Source organism: Hirundo rustica, chromosome Z, assembly GCF_015227805.2.
Source record: "Hirundo rustica isolate bHirRus1 chromosome Z, bHirRus1.pri.v3, whole genome shotgun sequence".
Lineage (NCBI taxonomy): Eukaryota > Metazoa > Chordata > Aves > Passeriformes > Hirundinidae > Hirundo > Hirundo rustica.
In genome coordinates, this window is record NC_053488.1 from 20,991,045 (window position 1) to 21,009,844 (window position 18,800).

The following is an 18,800-nucleotide window of genomic DNA, read 5'->3' on the forward strand; positions in this document are numbered from 1 at the left end:
GGGCAAGGTGACTCCTCCATCCCAATCACCATCTGAATTCCCAATTTACAGTACTGAGGTCAAATCCTTCCTAGTGCTGGCAACTGATGCTTCACTGCCCAGGAACAGAGGGCCTTCACAAGCTCCATAAAAAGTCACAGCTCCCAGATAGGGCTAGTGTTGGCACAGCTCCACACAGGGCTGGGCTCAGTTCCACATACCTCCACACTACTGAGGCATCTATGGGAAAACCAAACCCTGCCCACAGCCAGCTGTCTGTCTCCAGTCCCTTAGCCCAGGGTTCCAGTACGTTTGTACCCCAAAGGAGGCTGGGGTAACAGGGAGATGTGAATCACTTGGAATTCTGTGTGAAAGGTAGAAATGGCCCTACAACCCAACTCTTAGTGCCCATCTTCTACTCCCAATACTAAGTGCTGCCCAAGCAAGAGCATAAAAAAATAGCTGAATGTTTCCAGGCAGAGGGAAAACAGAACACAAACAGCAGAATCATGTCTGAAGGCTCAGCTTCGACCTGATAAACCAGTCTCATCAAGCTGCCCAGAAAATCTTGAATTAAAGCAAATCCTGGACATAACTGACCTAGACTGAAGTTTTGGGGTGTTCTAAGTAGGAGCTCAGCTCTAAGAGCAAAGCTGCTTCTTCAAGCACTCACTCAGTTACTGATGCTACAATGACTGGGAATATAATCTCTCACCAGTCAAAACCTCAGCAAAAGAAGCAGAAAGAGTATTATTAAAAAAAATAGAAAAAAAAGCCTTTTAATCTGGCAAACAATCACACTGAGCAGCCATGGTAACAATGGATATTAAAGTGTTACTGGCTTCACTCCTGTTAAAATTAATTTTCAAAGCAGGATCAATGCTCCCCTAAAGCACCATTTACCTAAATAACTAGTTTCACAATAACTTAATAGTTACCCAGTGCCATGAGGAAAGCCTCAAGCTGCCACACAACATAATGCGCTGGGGCTGGTGAACTTGGCACCCACAGCACTGCTGCATTCTGACCTCAAGTAAAAATCATGTATTTCCAACTAAGCAGATGAAAAGCTGCAGGCTGAGCTGAATCTGCAGCCCTGAAATGGTTCACTGTGTACACAACACACATTGCTCCAGGATGGTGACTGCTTATGGTTCTTATGATGTGCAGCAAAGTGACATTCTCTTCTCACTCCAGGGGCATGGCTGGGCTGACTCAAAGTGAGGGTGACTGCACTGCACACAAGGCCCAGCTCACAGGAACTGCAATGGAAGGGATGAAGCAGGGAAGGAGCAAGAAGAGGAGATGAAAAACATCACTGTTGGACGCACAAGAGGCCACATCCACGAATGGGAAAAAAGCCTCCTGCCCTCTCGCTCAAAGACTGAGTCATAAACATTTCAGTTTTCCAAGGCAACAGTAAATATGAAAACTGATCTGGATTTCCCTGCCCAGGGCAGGGAGGTTGGAATGATCTTTGTAAGGTCCCTTCCAACCCAAACCGTTCTATGATCCTATGATTCACACATGAAAACTCACATTAACATCACTCTGCACTTGCCGAAGTCCTTCCTCACCATCCTCATTCTGAGTAACAGCAGAAGCAAGCAGAGATATCTGTGAACTCGCCACAAAAAAACCAGAAAGTTCTCCACAGACCACCCAGCTCTCAAACATTCCCACTCCACTTTGCAACGAAGCCCAGGGAGTACATAACCACTGGCTGATTTATTGGAGACGCATTCTATCAGTTGTGGTTGTTTATACTGATTTTCCCTCTAAGTTTCTCCAGTCCCTCCACTCAAACTGGACACACAGCACTGCTCTGCACTGTAAGCAGCCCCAGCTGGCTATGTTTTAGTGGCAAATAGAGCAGTGTCTTGGCAGTTGCAAAGCACTCTTTGCTTAAAAGACATGTGAAGATTCACTCCATCCCCACCTATCAGCAGCAACAGAGCAGCACAATATTGGCAGGCACAGGGCTCCAGTGCTACACAACAGACTGCCTGGGCTCCTGAACACCCACATCCCAAGCACCTAGAAAACCTGCAAAGGGGAGAGGGAACAGGGCCACTGAAAACTTCTCGAGACCCTGTCCACCTCTTGCACATTAACTTGCTGGCTCTCAGATGGAGCAGTTGTCTCTTACTCTTCACTTGTGTTGTCTACAGTACTTCCAGCTAAAGGGGATAAAGCCTGTACTCAAATAGCAAACTGACATAAATTACAGCCATCACCGTAACACCTCACACAGCATGGACTGCACATCCCCACCCTTAATCACTGTGCATGGCCTGCTCGTTCAGAAGAGATCTGTGGTAACTGCAGATCACAGCGAGCTTGAGCAACAGTGGCATTTTGCTTTGAAGCAGGCAAACAATATGCAGGGCTACGAATAGGCGTGTCTTGCGTGTGCAAGACTTGGAGTCATCCTTCCCCTCTGCCCACACCAGCACACAGCTCACGGATGTATCCGAAACGGACAAACTGCTGAGAGCTCGAAGACAACACAGAAAAAAGGACAGAAAGGAGTAAACCGCAAAGCAAGTGGGTTAGCTCCCAGGGGGAAAACATTAAAGCAGTTCCAAAATGTATAAAAGGCTGCTGCCAAGAGCAAGTGGACAAGCTGCGCTTCACATCCTCAACAAGAAGAGGATCCCTGAGGGTCACACAGGGGAGTTGAGGTTAGACATCAGGTACAACAGATAAAACCATTCACTACTCCACCAAAAAGGCAGAACAGTCAGGAGGTAAACCGGTTTTCTTAAAATTTTCCATGGTCTTGTTTTATCTCTGAAGCTCTTTGCTTTACTTATCTAGAGGCATGCACCCCTGCTAATCTTCACAGGCCCTTACTGTTAAAAACTGGAAACAATATATTTTTTCCAACTTTACTGCAAAACAAATGTCCATGTTACAATCTTGGTCAACTCATGGCATCAAGAAATATCAACTGAAGGAAGGGACGGGATTGCTAAAATGAAGGATGCAGCAGATAATGTCATGATCAGTGGCAGCTTCCAGAGATTAAATAAAGAAACCCAAGGAACAGCATAGCCCAAGCCCACTGTGCCTGCTCAGTGATTATTACATGGCTTTTGGAGGTCTTATTGTTGTGTGACTTCTGTTTGACTCAGAGAAACAGGAAGCCTCTAATGCATGATTAAAAGCTGAGAGCAATTTATTCTGTGAGGCAGAATACCTGGAGAAACACAAACACACTCCTGGAAAGACACAGCAAAAGCACAGGTGCAGCTGAGAAAAGCATCCTGTGCCAACTGATCTGGCTGCTAATCCACCTGGCTGTTAAAAACATACTCCAGATGTATCTTTTCCCTATGCAGAATATGCTTTTGTGAGCTTCCAGCCAGTAGATTCATCCCCTTTCCACCACAGTGAAAATACCTTTTCCTCTAGAATTCAGCCTTGTTGGAGGCGATCCGTGGTCACAGCTGAGAACCCTTCTAAATTTCTCTCTGGTTATTATTAACATCTTCACATCTACCAGGGCAAGCTGTCATGGATCATCAGTCAGCTGTATTCAAGGTCTCTATGTCAGGTCAGCTCATGATTAAGCAACCCTGTGGCTGTATGTGCTTATCGGTGCACATTTAATTAACAAAGAGTCTTAGCTCGCAGCTCCCAGCTGCTCTGCAAGTTGTGCAAGGTCTACCTCCTCCAAAAGTCATGTTCAAACAACAGGCAGCCATCCTATATGCAGACAGGCACACAGAGACAGAAATTGGAAATTTGTTGGCCATGGGCAACAATTTTGCACAGGCTGGAGAAAGACCCCCAATGAAGCAAATGCTATAGGGATAAAGGGGATCTGTGTGTAGGAGGAAATCCTGTCCTGTTCTTTAAAATAGAAAATAAAAGCTGGCAGAGGCAAAGCCCAGGCAGCAGTGGTGAGGCAGGCCACAAAGGCAAAGCAGGTCACAAAAGATGGCTGACAAACTTGCCAAGCTTGGATTACGTGGGGCAGACTGAAATAGGGCTCAGGCTCCTGTGAGGCAGATGAAAGAGCTCAGGCAGACAGATCTACACACTCCGCATGGAGATGTCTTGGCGCTTCAGGAACTCCTGGAATCCCTGGAGTATGGCTCTGGCACTGCAGAGACTACCAGAGAATAGTCTAGAAGGCCAGTCTAGGTAGAAGAACTATTAGAAAACTATCAGGAAACATCCAGCAAAGAGGTGCTTAAGGACAACAAACAAGACGTCCCCACACACTCCAGACACATTCCAGTCAGAGGAACAAGCGCATGCCAGGGTGGAAAGAGCCCTAAAAGAGCCCTCAGGAGCTCTATAATATATGATGATACACGGAGCCTTGGCTGAGGCCTAATAATAAGCAGCCACCATGGTGACTCAGAGAGCTCTTTGCTGGCTGGACACAAGAGAGCAGCAGGAAGGAACAGAATAACAGAGGAGCAGGAAGCCCCTGATGAAGGACTGATTGCCCAGAGCACGTTCCCAGAGAAACAGAAGCATGCTTTCCATCTCCATGACGTACTTCCATGTCCGGATAATTCTGAAATCTGTGCTTTCAAGCACAAGCTTAAGAAGGCGCTCCACCCTGTGCACACACCCAGCCTGTGGCTGTCCACACAGCCTGGAAAAGAGAAGACCAGCCAAAAGGTGAGAGGGCAAGAATGGTGGAGCACTGGAGATACAAAAGTCCAAGCCAGAAGCCAAGCATCTACTCTGCTCTCTCACTTGTTCTCAATGCAACAGCCAGGGAAAACGCCTGGTCATGATGTTCGAACAAGTCTGGCTCTTCATCCCTGGGAACATCTACCTGAATTACTAACCCCACATCAGGGGAGGTGAAGCGTAGTGTCCAACAGCACTTGTAACCATTTTAGCAGTTTTCACATGCCTGCTACTTTCATAGCAACCTTCTCTCCCAGCTTAAAATAAATACAGCCCTTCTGAAAGTGCTCAAAGACTACAGAACCACAGAAGGTTGACTCTCTAAATCATCAAGCCCAGCTGTAACCATCCAGCCCTTTCTCTACAAAACCAGAAACTGGTACTGATGTATCTGGGGATGCAAACATGGGGGGTAAGTACCTATAATGGGGATTAATGCTGTCATCCTGAATTCCAGCATTTGAAAGAGGTGCATCTCTGTCCATGATACTGCTACTATCAACACAGAGCAAACAAGTGAGCCCCAGCTTTGCCCCTCTGTTTGCATCCAGAGGACATCTCACCTCTTTCTCTTCTCCTGTGTGTGAGGCTTCGCGTATTAAGCTGTATAATTAAGCAATGGGCGCTCTACTCCCACAGGGGCTTCTACATCCCGTATGAAACCAGGCCAGAGTGCAGCCACACCATCTGTCTGCAAGATGCATTAGCTCTTTCTTCAGACAGGGTTTCTTTGAGCATGAGCCCCTCAAGAAGCCTTTTTGTGAGCTCTGGGCTTCACACACCGAGCACAAAGGACTGAGTGAGGTCAGCTGCCTTCCAGTGACGTCTCCTGCTTTCCAGCACACAGCATGATGCTGCTGCAGCATGATAGTAGCTGAATTGCATAACCAGCATAGAACGTGACCAACAACAAGCAGAACCCAGCCTGAGGGGAACAAACCACAGCTCCAGCTTCACAGTGGGATGCTGCATCCTGCACTGGTTACACAGATGAAGGAGCATGGCTCCCCAGATCTCTCTGCTGTGTGCTCCAGCTCTCAGTTGCAGACACCAACTACATCATGAAAAGGGCAGAATTCTCGGATAACATTCGTGTTTATATGGATACCAATCCAGAGCTACAGCCACACAGATAACATCCTTTCCACAGCTAAACTAATCTCCAGCTACCAGTCCTCAGGATAAACCGAACCCAGAATCAGAATGCCTCCCTATCCCATTCTACAACCCAGGACATTCCAATGAGACAGCAATCTCTGGCCACCAGCAAGGACATGGCAGCAGGCTAGATTCAAGCAAGATTAAATTTCCTGTACCTCTCATTAGACATAGCAATAATACTCAGAACACACAGGGAAAGACAGTGGCAAATAACCTAATTAGAAGTGAAAGTCTCACATGTTCTTGGTGACCAGAACATCTGCTGAAGCTGAGGGTTACTCTGCAGTCAGCAGGACAGCAAGAGGAGGAAAATACAGGAAGCTGTTCTGGACCTCCTCCTGCTGCCCCCCACCAAGGGTCCAATACTGCTCCCCATGGAAGATTCCCAACACTTCGGCTGAAATGATGCCAGCACTTGGGCAGGGCTTGGTGTTATTTTTAACATTTGCTCACATAACTCTTTGCATGAATCCTGGGAAGAGCTTGTCACCAAAATAGTACACTGTGGGCACTATTTATACACCCACTGGCAGCACCGCAGAATATGCTGGGGAAGGCTACAGCACCCCCTTATCCTCCTCACAGGGACATAGAACCTCCCTAAAACATGGTTTGCTGCTTGGGTATGCCTCAGAAGCGAGCCATCATCTGCAGGAGACCTGGTATCCCTGTCTCTCCTGCTGAGGACATAGACTCTCGTCCATATGGGAGGAAAGCCCAGGTACACTAGTCTCAGGGAAGATGGATGGCTGAGCACACATCCCAGCTGCTGTGGACTAAAAATGGAAAAGTTGTGCCTAAACACAGAAAATGCTGATGCCTTCCTATTTTGTTTCTCCTTGGCTGCTGCAGGGAAATCCAGCAGGGATTGGGTTTCTTGGTCATCACCTCTTTTCCCCATGTGGCAGCAGCAAAGGTGTGCAGTGGTGGGGGCAGGTGACGCACTGATGTCAGCAAGGTTCACTGGAAAGGAGGCACCAGACTAATAAGACTGACTGTCCTTTATCCCTAGTAGCACCCTCAGGCTTTTCCATATCAAAACAGTGTGCCCTAAAGCACCAAAGAAAAAAAAAAAAATCAAAAGCAAACCACTCTTTTGAAACCGTCTAAAGAAAAGAGGCTCTTCCCTTGTCTTATCTTCTCAGTTAAAAATAACTTCTTTAAAGCCATTTCCGAGCCTGCTGAACTTCCTTGATTTTTGTCTTCAGTGAGTTTATCCTCCCGCCCCCTTTCTCCCAGGACACATCAGACCGCTCTCTACTCTCACATCTCCTGGAGAAGCAGGTGACGTGACCTGAAGAACATGCACAGGATGCTGCATGAGATCAGAAAGACAGAGAGGACTCCATCTTGGAGCAGAAAAGGATACAAAGTTTGATTTTTCCAGTATACAGGTAAAAAAAAAAAAAAAAAAAAAAAAAGTATAGACACATTTTCTTTCCCCACAAGAGAGGCTACAGCCTGAGCAGCATACTGGCTGTCTATCCGAGCTACAGAACAACGCAAAATAAACCCACTAATTGACACATGCTGTAAAGGCAGAGGCAGGACTGGTCACATTACTTTTAGCAGAACAAACAGAAGGGTTCAGCTCCTACCTTGCCAGATACAACCACCACAGGACGTGGGCTCAGCTCACGGCAGCTGGAAGCCGAGTGCAGCAGCACTGGCATGAAAGCCACAGGAGGAACACAGCATGCAGAGCCAGCGATAATCCAAAGCAAAACCAGCTTGTCCCCGTGCCGGCTCAGGGATCAGCGAGCCGTGCTGCGGTGCAGTCTCTGCCGGCTGCTCCCCGGTGGATGCAGGATGGCGGGCAACAGGCAAGATGACAAGGCACTTCTTCCAGACAGGAGCTGGCTGAGGAATTCCTTCTGCTGCCAGCCACCTGCCCCCCCGCCAGGCACAGCGGTGCCAGGGTCTCACTCAAGGAGCATGTGGGCAGGAGAGAGGAGCGAGGGCAAGGGCCAGATTGCTAATGAAAGCCCCAGTGTAAATACAGATGCGCACAGAGAGGGCTATGGCAGAAATGCAGCTCGTGTTACAGAGAGCCATTTACAGCAGGCGGAGAAAGCGGGGAGAGCGTGGTAGGGCTGTGCGGGATGGGTTCACTGCCTGCCTGCTCGGACAGGGGCTGGCAGGGCACCACAGACTGTTCTGAACTGAAAGAGACCCACAAGGACCATCAAGTCCGACTCTCAAGTGAGTGTCCCATTCAGCGGTCAAATCCACAACCTTGGCATTATTAGTATCACGCTCTAACCAACTGAGCACATCTCACGATTAAGAAGCAAGGTGTCAAAGGATTCTGGATCTTTTCCTCCACTGTACCTCCAACTAGAACCAGCAGTAGAGGAGATGTTTGCAGATTTCAACCACTGCCCATTAAACAAGCCTTGGAAGATCTTAGGGAAAAGCTGGGAAGGAGCTGTTTTAGGACATTTCATAGCACAGCAGGCACTGCCTATAAGCCCGGTGCCAGGCAGGCATATAGCTCATACCAGTGACCTCTGGGTGAAACTGGCAATGAAGAACAAGGAGTTTGTGTGGTTCTCAAGCAACCGTGGTGTGTAAGGATGTGAGGGACCTCCAGCTCAGCGGTGTAAAACCTCAAGAAGGCCGCTTCCCTGCTCAGTGCCTCAGTTCCCTCCCCCCCCCCCCGAAAAACAAGGACCGTAACACTTACCAAGCTGCTGTGGATATTGCAAAGTTAACTGCGTCACGGGATGCTGGCAGCCTGTAAACAGGAATGAGCATTCTGTGGGACGCTTTTCCCACCCATACAGCAGATTCCTTCTGGCTTCCCTCAACATACAAGCTACTGCTTGCAGCTTACTTCACCCTCACCACAGCAGGTACCCTGCAAAGACAGGGATCCCCATTTATCCCAAAAGCAGGAGCATCAATCCCTCTACCAGCTGTGCCCAGGCCATTTGCCAGGCAGGAATGCTGTGCACCAGCCCAGCCTCAGCTGAGCTGTCAAGGCAGCGGAAGGGCTGAGGCTGCACTGCTCTGGAATTCCAGAAACGCACAAACACCCTGTCAGCCTGAACCAGGAATGACTCCTCCCTGCTCCAGACCAGGCTGAATCACTGGAAATACCAAAACAACGATGAGGTCACGTTCCCTGAGCAAAGAACTGGAGCCAGATATAGCTGCATGGAGAAGTGTGCTAAAAAGAGACTCGGTGTAGGGGCTGGGGGCTCTGGCAGACAGGCACCATGGGCATTTGTCTCGTTTAAAAACAGCTTGAGGCTGCCAGGAGACTTTTTTTTCCTTCTCTGTAGGGAGCAGTGAATTGGCTTTAAAACTCTGTCCCACTGAAAGAAGCTCAAACATTCTAATGTTTATGAGTTCAAGGAATAAGGCAGAAGTAAAATTATGACTGGCTTCTGAGTCCAGTGTTCCCAAAATCTCGCTGTGATACGATCATCAGGCTTAACCAGTGAAGAATCCCTTCACAGTGAGCTGACTGGCAGACAAAAAATAATATGTCTTACTGCTTTTTGCTTTTGCTACAGCCTCAGCCAACTTCCACAAAAAAACAAAAACAAAAACACAACAACAAAAGCAAACAAAAACCCAAAACCAACCAACCAACCAACAAACCCCACCATTAAAAAAAAAAAAAAAAAAAAAAAAAATCCCACACAAACACAAAAAAACCCCCACCAGAAACACTGATTTGATAAGTTTTCAACAGGATGAGCAGCAAGTAACACTGGCTTCTCTTAATGCTTCTAAAATGAGTACTTCATTACCAGAAAATAAGACTTTTCAAGGCTTTGCAGTTCCAAACTTTTACAGTTCCCTGTGAAGGGAGGCTGCAGACATTTTGCTATTTAGACTGTGAAGGAAATTGCAACATAAGACTTGGAAAGGATAAAGGAATTCACAATAGAATATGCAATAGGCTGTTTTTTCCTCTTTCCGGAAGACAAGACATTTGGATGGATAGCAACACCACCCCCAGTTATGTGAATAAGAGGGTCCAAGAATCCACACTCTGTTCCATCAGGACATAAACCATACCTTTATCATAAGCCAAGAGGGGAAAAAAGATAGGACTGGACAGCTAATGCCAAGCACGTCACCTGCCTGGCAGGGCAGTTCTCACTGATGTCTACCTCAGTTCCCTTCTCCTCAAAGTCCATCCAGATTTGCTAATAAAAGTGATTAGAAAATCTGTGGTGAGTTATGTATGACTCCTGCAGAAAAATCGTGAGAGCAGAAGCGCTGAAAACCACATCAGCTCATTTTCACCCCACTGCTCCAGCAGTGGTAATGGTAACCAGAACCACCTCAGTGGGCTGCACCACAAACTCTTCTGGTCTATTGCCCTATCCTTGACAAGGTGGCACTGGCACATAAAAATCACAGAGTAATTTCACTGAGTGCAATCAGAGTGATCTCCCCTAAGGACACATTCTTCCAGCCTGCAACAATCAGGAACTCCTAGAGCTGGAGGTCACACACCGACCATCACGTTTCACAGACACTGAAACACATCTCTGCCATTTAGGTGTCTGGTTCCTTTTGGAATCTGTGTGTATTTTCAGTCTTCATGCCATCTCGTAGCAACATGTTCTACAAATCAACTGTGTTGAAAAAGGACTTCCTCAGCCTCCCATCTAATAAATTATTTTGCTGGATGCGCTTCCTTTGCACTGTGAGAAATAGCAAAGTTTATTAAGGTCAGTCCTTACTCAACTTCTCCCTAGTGAACACTATATTACAGACATTTGCTCTTTCCCAGTATCATCTACTTTTGCTTGTTTAATCTCTCTTCCTATTAAGCTATCCCAGTCCCTTAACCATCCCCATTATACCTTTTTGTCTATCATTTCCAGGTCTATGTTACTCTTTCTGAAAGAGGATGAACAGCTGGTATGTGATACCCAAGATGCAAGCACAACATATATATTTAGTATACAAGAATACATGCCAGCAAATTTTATTTCCAGTGTTTTTTTGCTACAGCTGAACATTTAGCTGATGTGCTCAGATAACAATCCACAGTGACACCACACTGCTTGTTGTGGGCAGGGAGAAACTGTTTACACATCACCATTACATGCAGCATTTATCAGCATGATCTCCCATTTGCTGTTTTATCATGCTATAGTTCTGCAAGATGCTCCTGTAATTCCTCAAGAAGTTTTCAAACCAACCACCCTGACTAATTTAGAATCACTAGAAAATTACAGTCTTCATTATGTCTTCCAAACCACAGCTACTTGTGTTGCACAGGGATCCCTGTGTAGGACCACGCACTGCAGGAACCAGAGCTTTAATGGCCTGCAAAGCACAGCATTTGACAAGGAGTGCTCCAAGCATAGTGAGCAGGAATGCTACATAATCTTTTAGGTCCCTTCCAACCCAAACCATTCTACATTTCCTGGCCACCAGGAACCTGTTAAGAAAACAAAGATTTAATTGAAAATATGATTCACTGTCATCATCATTCTGCCAAGGATCCCTGAAAGAGCCTGCAGTGTTGGTGCTGAGACACATGCTCATCCATGGCTCCACTGAGGACTCAGGTGGAAGTGCAGAGTCCACATCAATGCTTAAGGACTACAAATATGCTAACCAAACACCCACCCCAGGCACAAGAGATGTTAACTGTGGAAACCATAATTTCCAGTCCAGGCAAACATAAACAAGAATGAGAGGAGAAGGTGGAGAAGTTGTGGACTTTAGGTGAGCAGCAGGTATCAGCAGCAAAACCGTAATCAGGCTTCATGTTCCAGAATCAAAAGAACAGAGACCTAGAGCCAGCAAATGTCAGAAAGCACCCCGCTATGAGTCCAGGGCTTTGGTGAAGATCTGGAAATTAAGTGTTCAGTGGACTGCAGATTACATAAGGCTAGAAAGAACTGGGGTAGCCAGCCTCCCTGTACATAGGGGAGGGACACTACAAGCAGAAAAAATCCTCACAACCAACCTTAACCTGAAGCACTCCAAGCTGAGTTGGTAAACCAGCAGGTTCTGATGCCTGGCCCCGCTGCAGAAGAGGCTGCCCCAGGAAAGAGCATCAGGCAGCTACCACTACATACAGCACCTTCATTTCATAAATTCTCAGAGCTCAAAGATCAGGGATGGAGTGAAAAAGGGTGAAGGAGCATTTCATCTATCTTTCATCTGTTTTGTACAAAATACTGTTCACAATCCCAGAAGGGAGACAGAAATGGGGTTTTAATAAACCATAAGCCCTGTGCAATATCATGTTCTGGGACATTACATTCTTCAGCTCATATTTAAAAAAAAAAAAAAAAAAAAAAAGAAGAACAGATTATTCCTGCACATTGTCCATCAAACACTGCCCTGTTAACAGATGCACTGATCTATCCAAAAGGCAATACAACCAAGCTACTGACAAAGGAAAATGCAGGATACCAGGCATCCTGCATAGGAAAATGTGTCAGACAGAATCTGCTACCACACCAAAAACTGAACTGGAAGCAGAACTGCAGAGAGACTACTGCACAGCCATAAACCAGGCTTGCACCTTCTGAATATTCTATGATCCCTTATCCACAGCCTGAAGGTTTCTGAGGGATGACCGCCAGGAGGTAAGGAAGCCTCTGAAGCAGCTGCTCTAGGTGTTGCTGTCTAAGACGAAAGGATGCAAACCCACTCCTGCCAGCAAAAGGTCACCAGACTGGAACCTTGCCCAGCAGCTCCTACAAAGCACACTAACTAGGAGACTTTCAGACTGCAATTTTTCAACGTAAGAGTACAATTAGTTTTCTAAATACAGACGTGTACTCTACCTGGAATGAATAGCCTGGATGCCCACAGGGCTGAAGGAGGTTAGCACTCGATGACAGAAAAGCCTTCAGTTTAAAATCCAGGGCAGCTACTGACTCCCTGAGTCACTTTGATGTGCATACTTCAAGCCCCAGCTCCCCAAAGAATGAGGAGATATTGATGCTCCCTGCCTCTCAAAAGAGCCAGAATGCAATAAAGCTTCAAAGATCTCAGGATCCCCTGCCATAAATCCCAGAGTTAAGGGAGGCAAACAAGATTGCTATTTATTTACAAAAGCCAGGCTTCTTTTATGAAGTGCCTGATTCGGATGTGGAGGCAGGATGCAGCCAGTAACAAAAACACTGGCTTCCCTGAAGACACACTGCTCAGATCAAATGCTGCTGTGTTTGTGGGGTGACGTGTGGAGCTGGTGATGGCACCTGCAGGCCTGGCCCAGCCTTGCACTCAGGTCTGAGAACAGCTGCTCTCACAGTGCACACAAGGAATTCAGCAGCACAGCCCTCACCAGGCACAAACGGCTCCTCCAAAGCCAGACACGATGGTCAAGGAGAACCTACTAAAAGCGAGCAGTTGGGTCATGTGTTTTCCTAATTCAGAGGAAGCCTGGCTCAGCTCTGATATTCCACAACATCTCTTGATGTTGAGAGTGGGGATTGGAAAAGTCAAGATCCATTTATAGCTGAAAAGTCTGGCAGAGGGCTCAGCGTTGTGTGGAAAAGGAGGAGCTGACAGCTAAGTACAGTCAGCTCCACTCAGCTGGAGAGGAGAGGCAATCTGGGGAAAGAGGCAGGGGTGTGGAAACCTTTTTCCTTCAAGCTGGTAGTGATGGGGGAGAGGTGGCTTCCCTACAGTGCCAGGAAGAGAAAAAAACACTCTCTACTTCTAAATTAATTATAAGAAGCAGGGCAGCAGAAGACTAGCTTTGGAAAAACTGAAGAGTAGCTGTGCTGCAGATACGGCCAAAAGCAGAGGTCAAGCCCATGCTGCAGGGCTCTGCGCCTTCTTCTGAACCCTTCACCACATCCAGCCCTGCAGCAACAGAGATCTTTATCACAGGGACAGGGACAGGGAGAGATAGGACTGTCTGGGACATGGGGCTGGGAATTCAGCCCCATACTTGTTGCTGGGAGAAAGGGCAGCTCCTCCACTCCAGCATATTTACATCAGGCAACACATCAGCAGATGTAGCAAAGATGTAGCAAGATGCAGCCCTCATGTAAAAAGCCTGGCCCTGAGGACAAGGCACCAGTTTTAAGCATCACTGTGTGCAGACTTCATCTGTGATGTCTTCAGCTCCCTCCCATGTCGTCAGACACGACAGGAGAGGTATCTATGTAGCTAACCCAATTTAGCTAACAATTGTGCACATTTGTAATAAAATTAGGAAAAATAACCACTAAAACTGTGTTAAAGAACACAGAGAGGACAAGGCTGTAAGAAAAGCAAACACAGTCTAAGCGAGGTAGTCAAATACCAGAGCTATTGTACAGGCACTTATAAAAGAAGCATCATGCAAAAAAACTTCTGGTCATCCACATTTAAAAATGATAAACTCAAACGAAGAGGTGCAGAAAGGGCCTGAGAGAAACAGAAAACCTACCAAATAAGAAGAAACTTAAGAGCCTGGCTTGTTTAGCCTAGCCAAATGTAGGCAGAGAGCGGATAGGATTGCTGTCTAAATATATCACAGGAGACAAACAAACTGCTGAAGCAAAAGTACAAAGCTGGCATGACAACAAACAAAAGAAAATAAATGCAGTGAATACATTTAGGTTGAAAATTAGAGAGTGAGAAAAATCAACCCTTAGGACAGGAAGCTTTCCAACTGGAATACCTGGATATAGGATGAATTTCATCAGAGGTCTGATGGGGTTAGAGGATACAGTGCACATGCCACTGTATGATATCCAAGAAGGCCTTCATGCTTCTGTTTTTGTTCCTGTTTAGTAATTAGCATGGGTCATAACTGAGATGTCTCCATTCATACAACACACTTTGCTAATTGGAGAGCCCAGGGGAAGCATGTAGTGCTCCTCTGCCCTCCCATTTCCTAAGAGCTCCTCACAAGTGAAGACTTCCAGGCTACAGGTCAGAGGGAGAGAGGTGTGTGGATGCACACGGGCAGAGTGAGAGCTACCAGGCAGCCTGGAAAGAACACAGGTGTTGCAGTTAGCAATGGAGCTGCCTCTGCCCAAATGGTATTAGGTACAGACATTGCTCACTGTCAATCTGTGGATTCAGGGGAGAAAGATCTTCTAAGCTCTCCTCTGCTGTAGTCTAAGACAAGGAAACATGTCACCGCTGGTTATCAAAGAATCACAAAGTGGTTTGAGCTGGAAAGGATCTTAAAGACCATCTTGTTCCATCCCCCTGCCATGGGCACGGAGACCCTGCACCAGACCACGTTGCTCAGAGCCCCATCCAACCTGGCCTTGGGCACTCCCAGGGATGGGGCATTTGCAGCTTCTTTTGGCCTCCTGTTCCAGTGCCTCAACACCATGAGAGCACTATCACCCTCGACCCCCAAACTGCAGCACAACAGCAAAACAATGTTCAAAGTGTGAATATTTATATTATGGAATAATGAGGAGTAAAAAAGGTAAGAGGTGAGAGCAAAAGGGATTAATTCTTGACTTATCTATGAAACACGAGAGCTTCATAAAAGACTAAAGTATAATTTTCAGATGCCGCACAGATGATGACACACGGTTTGACCTCCCCCGGGGAGCCAACCAGAGCACCGCGCACACGAGACGCACCAACCCCGCTCCTCCCCGCACAATTCCCGCACTGTTCCCCCCGCCCTGCCACCGTCCCTTACCCATCGCCCGCATCGCTCGCTGTTTACAGCCGCTCCACGGGGCGGGCTCTTGACGCTGCCCGCCCCCACTGGGTCCTCCGCCTAAGGATGGCTGACGTTTCCTCTAAGTTTCCTCTTAAAACATCCTAGCCAGCATGGAAAATTTTGGGAATCTGTGTGCTTCCCGCGTCAGGATACCAGATGAATAGGGTTGCCGTCTCAGATCTGCTGTCGCACAGATCATCTCCCCATATATTTCTGGTTATAAACTTGTTACATCAATTAACAGAGTGCCAAGGAATCTATCATCCCAATATTATCTTTTTATTAAAAAAAAAAAAAAAAAAATTACAAAATCGGGAGTGATGTAGGACAGACATCACTGCCAGCTGATGTGTTTCAAATGCTGATTGTGTCAAACCACTGAATTGTATCTGGTGCAAGCTCACCAACAGCTTTATTATCCCCTACATGTTGTAGCCAACATTTTCAAATCCCCTTTTAGCCAGAAGGTGAGTACTTTGCACGTAAACTGCATGAGAAGAGAAGCACAGTGTCAGATTTTCCTTGCTCTGTCATCACAAGGTCTGCCTCTGCTGCTCTGTAATATATTATACTGCATCAGACGCCAGGAACAGCTTTGATAGGACTTTCAGTCCACAGAGCAGTCTGGGTATCTTTTGGATGTCTGTTTATCTGCACAAATTCTCCTTTTTCCTCTAACCCCAGGGAGGCTGACTGTGAAAAACATAATCCTCATCAGAAAGCCTTGATTGTCTCTGCAAAGTGAATGGTAAATCAGGGGGAGGTGACAAGCACTATCACAGTGGTTTCTTCAGCTAGAGTGCAGGCTCTCACCTTACTTAGGCATCTCCTTCCAGGGGAGATCACCAGATAATTTACTCCTCTAGCAAGCAGCTCCCAGACACTGAAGTCTGGATGCAGTCCCAGCTCGTTTTGCACTGGCCATGCTGAAATTTAATACCACAGTTTGCAACAGGCCTCCCCAAGCAGCAGGTGCAACAGAATAGTTTGAGGTTATTTTTTTTTCCTTTCCTGCACTGAGTTAAACACAGGCAGATAAAACCTCCTATTAGAGCCTAATCTCAGGCAGCAACTGCTGAAACTGGGACCACAAGCAGCAGGGTGTTCCATGAAATGGGGACGTGGCTGGCCTCTTGCCATCATACACTGCCTCCACTGACAGCTCAGAGACTCATGACAGAGTCTCATAAATATCACAATATGGTTACTGCACCAAAAAATCCAATTCATATGAAGGAAGGAGTCTGAATTTGCGTAACGGAGCTGAAAAAACACCCCATCAGAAAACAAACAAACAAAAAACAAAACAAACAAACAAAAAAAACCCCTAACAACAGCCGGGGCTTAGTCCTCTGCACCAAAAAAAAAAAAAAAAAAAAAGGCATTTAGACAGCTCAACAGTGCTGGCAGGACAGACTCCCATGCTGCCACGCTGGCCTTCCACCCAGTAACCCTGCTGATTATGGAGTTAAGTGTAACAAAACAGCAAATCCCAGTCCCTCAAGATCACCACGTCTTTAGCTGAGTCTGTGCATTTTAGGTCCCTCTGCTGGCAGTCAGACTGGTAGAATTTTCAGCTCTCTACCACCCATGACAGATAACCTGTTCAGAAATAAAATTTGAGCCAGCACAGAAAAACACTGCAGCCATGAAACACTGCAGAGACTCCTGAGGCCTCATTGAGTTCCACTGAATTGTGACCACTCTGCTCATCGGGGAGGGTGAGGAACACACCAGGTCATGCTTCGTCCATTACCCTGAGCCCCAGCACCAGTGGAGTAAAGGCTATTTCAGCTGCTGGTCATGAAATAGCTTTTCTGGCTTCAACAATTCTGGTGTGATCACCATCAAGCCAGATGTGCACACACTTCATTCTTTTAAGGGGGAGAAGATGTCTCTTGCTGCCAGCTCAGGTGAGCCTTAACCATAGCACAGGCTTCTCAGGGGCCAGACTTCATGGTTTGATCCATAAAGAAGCCTGAGCGCCTTCTGCTCTTTTAAGACTAAGTAAAATGGCTGGTGCCCAGTTACAAAACATGAGAGGGTTCTGAGGACAATAATCCCTCACAAGAGCAAATCTGCAACCCAGATAAATCAGGGCAGGATAACGAGTGTCAGCTCCTGGTCCCTTGACCAGCCAAGAGTTTCTCCGAGTTTGCAGCATTTCCTGATGGCAGATGTGGGAAGAGGGTGGTGTTTGGGTACTGGCCATCTCTTGAGAAAGTGGATTACAGTCAAAAGGCTACAAAAGCACACATCTTACAAAGGTTGTAGATTTGTGGGTTGTGTGGCTGGACCTAAGGCACACCTGGGATCAATACCGTCACCCCAGTAATACGGCCCAGAGTGGATTCGTGAAGAAAAATGAAGGCACATGACTGAGAAAGACATTGCCAATTCAACCTTTTCCTCAGACTGGAATTCTTTTTGCTCTGAGGTATATAGTTAGAGGGAGACAAAAAAAAAAAAAAAAATAGCATTATGAACAATCTCAGAGAGCAGAGATGCCCCCCACAGCACATTCTCTCTTGTGCCAGGGGAAGCCCTCTGGGATACCATACAACTCCATGCTCCAACTCACCCTGCCCACCTTCCCCAGCAGCATCACACATCGCTGGAAAAGAAACTACAATCAGAGAGTGCATGTGGGTGAAAGGAAAGCCCCAAGTCCTTGATTTGGCAGCCTGGAGGGCAGAGGTTTGGGCAGCCACTGGCTCAGTGCCTTGCAGGCAGCATAGCCTCCTTTCCTGACAGCCTTTACTTTGGTTTGCTTTGTAAATTTTTAAGGGGGTTGAGGGGGGTGGGCATCTTTTTCTTCTCTCCGTTTTTCTTTGGGGTTTTTTGGGGGAGGGGTGGTTTGTGTTTTGGTGGGTTTTTTTGTTTGTTTGTGGTTTTTTGTGGTGGTGTTGTTGTTGATTGTGGGGTTTTTTTTTTGCTTGTTTGTTTCTTTTGTTTAGTTTTGGGTGGTTTTTTTTACAATCCTTTGTGTTTATATTTGTCACTATTGGGTGAAAATGTTCCTGTTGTCGCAAAAGGTGATTTTGGCCGCATGTTTCTCCCAGACATGATGAGGGCTCCGAAACCGTGCTGGTGAGAGAAGGCGTAGCCAGAGCGGCGTGTGCTGGTCCGGCGCAGGTGTCGCTTGGGTGAGGGTGGAGGGGGCCGTTTTTTAGCTTCTTTGATCTTCATCAGGACCTAGAAATAAAAAAATAAGGTGGAAAAAGTGGAAAGTGCATTATTATTCACAAGCACAGTGGAAGAGGAGCAGAGAAAGGGAAACAAAAGTGGGGATCCAAAGATAAAAATGAGGAAAAGGCATCTTCTATTCTATTCTAAAAGGTGTTAATGGGAGTATCAGCTATAAGTCATGGGAGGGAAAGATTTC

General features: G+C 46.6%; 2 protein-coding genes across 10 annotated transcripts in view; both read right to left on the bottom strand.

Annotated features, from left to right (window-relative positions):
* The window catches only part of RUSC2 (RUN and SH3 domain containing 2), a 52,592-nt gene extending 43,788 nt beyond the window's left edge, over window positions 1-8,804 (bottom strand). For 3 of the 6 annotated variants that reach the window (XM_040089486.2, XM_040089482.2, XM_058424043.1), the window contains exon 1: window positions 8,483-8,804. The gene's annotated coding sequence lies outside the window, so the exon portion shown is untranslated. Of the gene's footprint in view, window positions 1-7,394; window positions 7,714-8,482 lie in introns of those variants that run through there. The other 3 variants (XM_040089489.2, XM_040089488.2, XM_040089485.2) reach the window with 2 other exon arrangements.
* A 9,005-nt stretch (window positions 8,805-17,809) lies between these two features.
* The window catches only part of LOC120765619 (phospholipid-transporting ATPase ID-like), a 74,933-nt gene continuing 73,942 nt past the window's right edge, over window positions 17,810-18,800 (bottom strand). For all 4 annotated transcript variants that reach the window (XM_040090666.1, XM_040090667.1, XM_040090665.2 and 1 more), the window contains one exon: window positions 17,810-18,610. In XM_040090666.1, the coding sequence (XP_039946600.1) occupies window positions 18,389-18,610 (222 nt within the window). In that variant the 3' untranslated portion in view covers window positions 17,810-18,388. The remainder of the gene's footprint in view (window positions 18,611-18,800) is intronic.